This window comes from Chaetura pelagica, unplaced genomic scaffold, assembly GCF_000747805.2.
Source record: "Chaetura pelagica isolate M959 unplaced genomic scaffold, ChaPel_1.0 scaffold264, whole genome shotgun sequence".
Lineage (NCBI taxonomy): Eukaryota > Metazoa > Chordata > Aves > Apodiformes > Apodidae > Chaetura > Chaetura pelagica.
Window position 1 is genome coordinate 254,594 of NW_009953064.1, and position 7,993 is coordinate 262,586.

The 7,993-nt window shown below is 58.1% G+C and overlaps 1 protein-coding gene across 1 annotated transcript in view; it reads right to left on the reverse strand.

The window, feature by feature from the left end:
• The window catches only part of TSPEAR (thrombospondin-type laminin G domain and EAR repeats), a 10,041-nt gene that overhangs the window by 598 nt on the left and 1,450 nt on the right, over positions 1-7,993 (reverse strand). The window contains exons 2-9 of the mRNA XM_009996752.1: positions 7,783-7,873; positions 6,977-7,133; positions 6,439-6,570; positions 5,265-5,497; positions 3,295-3,481; positions 1,143-1,372; positions 683-870; positions 283-384 (exon numbers count right to left, since the gene is read on the reverse strand). Of these exons, the coding sequence (XP_009995054.1) occupies positions 283-384; positions 683-870; positions 1,143-1,372; positions 3,295-3,481; positions 5,265-5,497; positions 6,439-6,570; positions 6,977-7,133; positions 7,783-7,873 (1,320 nt within the window). The remainder of the gene's footprint in view (positions 1-282; positions 385-682; positions 871-1,142; positions 1,373-3,294; positions 3,482-5,264; positions 5,498-6,438; positions 6,571-6,976; positions 7,134-7,782; positions 7,874-7,993) is intronic.

Genomic DNA, 7,993 nt, shown 5'->3' on the forward strand with positions numbered 1-7,993 from the left:
CTGGCAGTGTTGAAGGGCAGGTTGGATGGGGCTTGGAGCAACCTGGGCTGGTGGGAGGTGTCCCTGCCCATGCAGGGGGGTGGAGCTGGATGATCTTGAAGGTCCCTTCCAACCCAAACCATTCTGGGATCTATGATGCTACAATTCCTGCCTGGAAACCTCTCTGGAAACAAGGAGCTTTCCTGCCATTCTTCCTGGGCAGTTGCCTCCATGCTGGTCCCCTCCTCCCCTGCAGGAACAACCACCCAACCACCCAGCCCTGCCCTCCTCCCTTAGCAGTACCTGTAGATAATACTGTTAATGGAGAAGGTGAAGCCATCAAAGGAGTTTGCTACCACCAGGAAAGAATCATCTCCCACCGAGAAGAACTCCCAGTCCAGGGCACTGGGGATGAAGGAAGCAGAGGTGCAGGTGAGGTGGCCCTTCTGTGGCCAAACAAGCCCCATGGGGTTGAGCCCACCCCAATCTTCTTTCTTCATGTGCAGAAATTCCACAGGGGAAGTCCTCCCTTGCTCACCCATCCAGGGTCCCCTTGTAACTCCCACTGGGATTTGCTACCAAGGACCTGTCACCCATCACCCTTCCCCACCAGTCTCGGTCCCTGGGGTGGGGACCAACCCCCCAGGAGACCTTCAAGTTTCTGAGGGGAAGGAGATGGGCTGAGGAACGTTGGCACAGGTACCTGTAGGTGAGGAGGTCCTGGAACTTGACAAACATCTGGGCAGTGATGTTGAGCTCGTAGATGGAGGAGTTGATGGCATAGAAGTTGGAGGGTGCTGGCACCCCACTGTCATAGCTGTGGCTGTTGGCAACAGCCAGGAAAACTCTGTCCCCGATGTGAAAGACCTCCCAGTCAGCAGCACCAAAAGTCTGTGGGGGAGGAAACCACAAGCTGGGCATGGACAGACCTTGGCAAGCCAAGGATGCTGTGGGGGGACCCTGCTGGAGGTGCAGCAGAGGAGTCACCCACTCCTAAAACCCTCCCAAAAAATCTCACTTGGTCAATCCCTAGGGAACAACCAGTGGGAAACTATCACTGACTTTCTTAGAGGACTGGAAGAACAGTTGCTTCTGTGATGATTTCTTGGTTTGTCTAAACCCAAAGGGGACACCAAGGAGTCTGACTAGTGGCCAGACCTTACCAGGATCGACTGGAAGAGCTGGAAGGAGCCACTGAGCCAGATGTAGATGTGTGAGTAGATCTTGGTGGATGTGCCATTGAAGGTGTTGGCCACAGCCAGGAAGGAATAGGGCCCAATGGTGAAAAATTCCCAGTCGTAGGCTCCAGATGTAGGGATGGTCTGGTTGATTTCAAACAAGCCTGTCCTGGGATTCCACTTGTATATCACACTGTCTATGTTGTGGTTATTCCCTGGGGAAGACAGACAGGCAAGGGTGCCCTGTGAGGAAGAGGAACACCTGGCTCACCTAAGAGACATGACCCAGGAACAGGTTAAGCTCCACAAGGACTTGCCAGCAGGTTGTGAGGCTGGTTCCCTCCTAGGAAGCAGCCAACGAGTCCCTAGAGCACCCATGCCTGCCTAGAGCCTCCACCCCCACCCAGAGACCTGGCAGCCTGTTCCCAAGCCCCTGGTGGGGGCTTCAAAGCAGCAGCAGGACAGGAGGGTGCAGCACACTAGAGGGTCCTGAGGTGGCCAAGCCCTGCTCAATTGAGCCCCAGCTTGACTGGGACAGTCCCAGCCAAGTGCCTGAGACACCAGCACCACAAGTTGCCATCGCTCTTTGCACAGAAGCTCACACATCTGGGTGGGAGCCACAGCTGGAGCAGCACCCTCTCCCAATGTCCTTCAGAGCTCCCTTGCTCAGCCACTCTGCTTGGCTCCTGGGTGCTGGGACTGGCCAGAAACCTCCACGTGCTGATCCCTGCTGGTGGCACCACCTGTCCCATGGTGGCTGAGCCCACCAGCACCAAAGCATGTGCTCCATCCAGTTCCTGGGCTCCAGCCAAGGATCTCAACGTCGTGTCCAGGTGGGACCCCAGCTGGCTTTAAAGCTAAAACACCTCCCTGCACCTTCAGCCTGGCACAGCCCCTCCAGCCACAGCTCTGCTTCCTGGCTTCTGCAGGGGGGGGGGGGCACCACCAGCCCCTTTCCACCTTCCACTCAGCCCTGGTTAGTTTCTGGTGGCTAAGGTGGGTTCACAGGCAAACTTCATTGCAACAGCCAAGGCTTTGGCAAGAGGGGCTGCAGGGAGAATGGGGGGTGTGGGGGAACAGCCCCATGAAGAAGTGACATCTCCTCAGGGTCTGACCTTCCACCATTTCCTAAGGGGAACATCCCTGCTTTGGCTTGGCCACGATGATTTTCACCCCCACATGATGTGCACAGCCCCTGAAACACCTTTATGCTTCCACTGCCACAGGAACAGGTCCTCCAAACTGGTCACAGTGGGACCCAACAGGCAACACAGGGAGTTTCTAGCCCAGTTGACAGGGAGTTGGTGCCCAAGGAACCTGTCACCAGCTTTGAACCTGCTGCCCAGGAGCCACACCTGATGGCAGGGAAGGAGACACTGTGGCTGAACCCAGCTGGGAGCACCCTTGAGAGCCAGGGCTGTAGCATCCACCCATCACACCCCACACTGAGGGGTGAGCACCCCAACCCAGAGCACTTGGGGGTGGGGACAGGGCTGGATGTCACCAGGCTCTCCCTCAGCTCCCTGCATGGTTACAGGGCAGAGGCTTCAGCTTCTCAGAAGGCTCAGGCCCTGCACACCCAGGCAGCTGCCCTCACATCACACAGCAACAGGGACACACATGGAGGGAAGCAGAGACATGCAGCAAAGCCACCAGCCCCACCCCTGCCTTTATCCCCCACCACCAGAAACCCAGAGGGGAACCATGGCAGTCTCTTCCCCAAGTGCTTCTCTCTCCTAAAACATGGACATGAAAAGGAAATTCTTCAGTGTGAGGGTGGTGAGAGCCTGGCCCAGGTTGCCCAGGGAAGCTGTGGCTGCCCCATCCCTGGCAGTGTTGAAGGGCAGGTTGGATGGGGCTTGGAGCAACCTGGGCTGGTGGGAGGTGTCCCTGCCCATGCAGGGGGTTGGAGCTGGGTGATCTTCATGGTCCCTTCCAACCCAAACCATTACCATGATTCTCTGAGGACCCAGGAACCTCCTGGGTCACCCCACCCTCCAGCAGAGCTCGCTCAGCAAGATGCAGCAGCAGGAGGATGCTCCTGAGCAGGGCAGGGCACTCTGGTCCCCAGTGTCACCACCCCAGGGCTGCCTGCCCCAGCTGAGCTGGGCTGGTAGGGAATTCCAGGGCTGGGTACCTTCTCTGTGGTTGACCACGGCCAGGAAAGCCTCTCCCTCGATGACAAAGGCCTCCCAGTCCCTGGCACCGTGGGTGCTGATCCTCTGGTAGGTGATGAACTTCTCCTTCCTGTGGCTCCACTTGTAGATGACAGAGAACTCCTGGCCCCTGTCATTCTGCTCAAAATTAGCCACTGCTAGGAAGACCTGAAGAACAACAAGCCAGGACATCTGGGTTTTTTCCTCCTCAGAAAAAGGGATGAGGACAAGCACGGGCAGGGTGAGGTGGGTACAGGCAGGGGCTGAGGTGGGCAGTGTGGGATGAGATGGTCCTGGCTGGCAGGGACCCCTGAGCAGCCCCCCAAGCTGTGCACCCAAAGGGGGGACAGGGACCCAGGGGCTCCTGAGAGGTGGGGCAGGGACAGGATTTCAAACAACAACCTCAGAGCTGAGCAGAGGGAGAGCCAAGCTGTGACCAGTCCCAGCTAGAAAACCTGGCCCAAGCTGGGCAGGAGGGAAGACATTCTGCCTGGTGAGTCTGGGGGAGCTTTTCTCAGTGAAAACCTGAAGGAAAACCACGTGAGCCTTGGTGAGCACAAGCACGGGTGCTTCATGGGGCAGGAACCACAGGGAACTGGAACCCCCCCATCCTGGTGATCTTCAAGGGATGTTGTGGCTGCAGACTGGGAGACCCAGGGTGGTTCCCATCTGTGGGTAAATCCAGCCAGCAGCATTCCCATCTGCTGCCCACCAGGCTGCAGCCAGAGCTCTGCAGAGCAGCTGCAAGGCTAGGGATGGCAGGGGAGTTCCCAGCCCAAAGGCAACTCTGCAATACAGCTGCATGTTCAGGGCTTGAGCAGGTCTTCTGCAGGACCCCACCAGCAGGCAGGTAGCAGGGGACGTGGCCCATTTGTGTGCCACCAAGCCTGGAGGCAGGAATTCTGGCCACCCCTCTGGAGCACGTGGCTCAGGATGGGGAAGCCCTGCAGGAGCACTGGGACTAAGTCAGAAGAGAGGTCCTGGCAGAGGGGGAATGATCAGAACCCCCCCAGGAGCTCTGCAGGGAGCTGGCTCTCAGTAGAGGGTTGATTGGCTGGCTGGGGCTCCTTGCAAAGTGACAGGTAGTTCCCCAGGGAGAGGGAACAGGCAGGTACCCTGCAGCAGTCCCAGGGCACATTGCCCAGGAAAGGCTCCAAGCTCCTGGGTTGATCTCAAAGCTAGAGGGCTTAAAAATGCAGAAGGTTGGATTCAGTGGGTCTCCAAGAGGGAGCTACAGACTCTGGTGGCTCTGTCAGACCACAGGGAGGTCTCTAGGACCAGGGTGGACCTTAGGCACAGCAGAGCACCCAGACCTCAGGGAGGGCACTGCTCCCTGTGCTCCATGTGTCCCCAGAGTGATGCCAGAACCATTGGCTGGGTGATTCCTGCCTCACTTCAGTGCCTGCTGGGAACTCCAGCAGATCCTGCTTCCCAGGAGGTCCCCAGCCCTCTGTGCCAGGGGGGAGGCTGCACCCTGAGCTCCTCCAGCCCCAGCTGGACCACAGCTCTGCAGGATGCAGGACATTTTGACACTGGCACTCACTGCAGCTGAGGCAGGAACCAGAAAAGCCTGCTAGAAATTAACTCCAACAACCAGAGGGATCTAGAGAACTGCTGGACTTTGGGGGCTGACATTGCAGACATCCTGGTGATCCCCAGGGAAGAGACTCGAGCACTCCAGACACAATTCACCTGTGCTGCCAGCACTACTTGCTGAAAGTGCCCTGGGGGGAATTGGTTGTTTCTCAACAAAACCAGCAGAACACAGAGGGCAGCCCCCAGACCCACCAGCAGCCCCCAGGACAGGCCCAGCAAAGGTAGAAGGGAGAAGGATTCACCCCCTAAATCATGTCAGAACCTCAGGGCTTCAGAGGAGAAGCCCATCTTGGGCACTTGCAGTTCAATATACTGAAATAGGAAAGCACTGAGATGACCTTCCAGGCAGACTTACCTTCTTGCCTATGGTGAAATACTTCCAGGACTGAGCTTGGTAGGTGGGGATGTTCTGGTAGGGCACAAACTTCCCATCAGTCCACTTGTAGATGGCTGATCCTGGAGGGCTGTACCTGTTGGCAGTGGCTGCAAACAGTCCCACTTTTGGGATGGTGAAGACCTCAACACCCATGGTTTCAGAGTTGGTCACCAGGTTCTGGTACTCCTCCACATAGTCCAGCTTCTGCTTGACTGAGAGACCACAGAAGAAAGAAAGAAGAGAGGGGGGGGATGAGGTTAAGACCAGGTGACCCTGCCTGAAGAGGTCCCAACTGGCATGGCATGGTTTGCTGCTCTATGCACCTTTCTGGGGAGAAAAGAAGGTTGTTGTGGTGCTGCTGGTGGTGAAGAACCAAGAGCTGAGAGGGTGCTGGAAAGCCTGACCCCATCTCTTTGGGCAGCACCTTCAGCCCCATCCACCCCTGCCTGCTCTGCAGGGCTGCTAACCTGGCAGTCCCCTGGGCCATGGCTTTGGGTTGCTGCTCAAGAAGTGGGTTGAGACATTTCTCCTAAGAAGAATGAGGAGGAAGACAGATCTAGAGCAAAGAAATAAGCCTGGGCTGCTGAGACCAGCTGGGTCAACCCATACCCACTTGCAGCAGCCCCTGCACCACATGTTTTCTCTGGCTGGAGTCAGCATGAGCTCTGGAAGAAGTTAGAGAAGACTTAGACAGAATTAATACCAGAAATTAGAGGCTAAGGGTAGTCCTGGTGGCAGAGGAGTGGGCACTGGAAGAGACAAATGGCAGGAGAAGGGCTAGGAGAAGGGCCAGGGCTGGTGGCACCAAGGGGCACAGGTGAGCAAGATCTCAGCAGGGGGTCTCCTTGGGGAAAACAAGGACAAAGTGCCAATCCTGAAGACTTCCAGAGGTGGGGAAGGATGGGGAGTCCAGCCACTGCTGGCTCCTCTGGGGAGCAAACAGCTCATCCTAACCCACCAGGTGGGCACCAGCATAAGGAAAACCCCAGGAGAAGGACAGCTTGGTTGCAGGCAACCAAGAGGCAGGGGGACACCACAGCCCCCTTATTCTGATGCTCCCCAACTAAATTCCTGCCCTTAACTGCTGTCAAGGGCAAACCCCTGCTCCCCCTCTGCTGCAAGAGCCTCCCCCCACCCCCAGGCACACCAGTACCTTCCAGTATGGAGATCCAGGCAGTGCCATTGCAGAGGTACAACCCTCTCCAGGAGGCATTGAACCAGAACTGTGCCTTCTCCTGCTTGGTGCAGGGTGGACGGGTCCCCAGGGTCACCTTCGTGCCAGTCTCTGGGCATGGAGAAGAGCAAGGCAAGTGTCTCCAAGTGCACATGGCAGAGGAGAAGCAAGGCCTGTCCCCATGCATGCAGGAAGGGCTGGGTGTCTCAGTCCCACCCCGATGACAGGCACTAGGGAACAGTGGAATGACATCCTGGCCCTGAGCTAGGCAGCCACCAGCTGAGCAAACCCTGGGAGCTGGCACCCATGGGGCTACTCCCAAGGGAGCCAGGCAGGGGAACCCCCAACTCTCCAGGGGGGGTTTGGACAGGGGTCCCACCCCACATACATGTTGAGAACCAGAGGGTGCTGGGAACAGCCCTGTTGGTCCTGCCCTGTGCCCAGCCCCGTGCAAAGAACCTCCCTCCACAGAAGCAGGAGGTGGCCAACCAAGCCCACCCCCTGGGCAGTCACTGACCGTAGGGGTATTTCAGCACCTCGTTGCTCCCTGGCTTGGGAGGCTGATCCTGGAGGGCAGTGGGGACAGAGAGTGTGGCTGCTTTGAAGTTGATGCTGGTGCATATCTGAGGGGTGGCATCAGCTCCTGGCAGCAGGACCAGCTGCCTCAGCAAACCCTGGGAAAGCAGGAGCAGCAGGATGGAGAGCAAGTCCAGCAGTTCCAAGAAGGGGATGCTGCAGGTGATCCATACACTGGCTTTCTCTCTCCCAGCTCCTTGCCCTCCTTCCTGGGCTCTGGAAGCCTCCACGGGATTCCCACACCTTTGTCAGCTCCTCAGGACCTGCCCAGCCTGCCCAAATCTCCATCCTGGCCAATTTAAGAGCTGGTGCAAGGGGAGCACTGGCGAGATGGCTTTCACCACCAGTCAGGGCCAGGCCCTACCTTACCTTGAGACCCAAGCACCACCTCACCACACAACATGCTCTCAAGACCACAACTGTCCCACCACGTGGGCCAGCACTGCCCTTCACACTCCCAGAGCCAGGCAGGGACCGAGCCCAGCAGTGCGGACCCCCCCCACCAGTCAGGGCCAGGCCCTACCTTACCTTGAGACCCAAGCACCACCTCACCACACAACATGCTCTCAAGACCACAACTGTCCCACCACGTGGGCCAGCACTGCCCTTCACACTCCCAGAGCCAGGCAGGGACCGAGCCCAGCAGTGGGACCCCCCCAGTCACCTGTGTTACCCCTGGCCCTGCCAGCACAGGGGGCTGGGAGGGGCTGCACCCACCAGGGCAGCCCCACACCTCGGAGCACCTACCGTGAACACCCCTTTCCTCCTCCTCCTGTTGCCCAGGTAGAAGCTGGCCCCCTTCACCGACAGGGAGGCTGGAAACGGCGTCCCCACCACCCTGTAGGTGGGCAGAGAAGAGGCGTGGGGACAATTTTAATGCCACCTGCTGGAGGCTGGAGATGTGCTGGCCGGAGGAACACCCCCCTGCCAGCCCTGCAGAGCCCCCCCAGGGCTCATC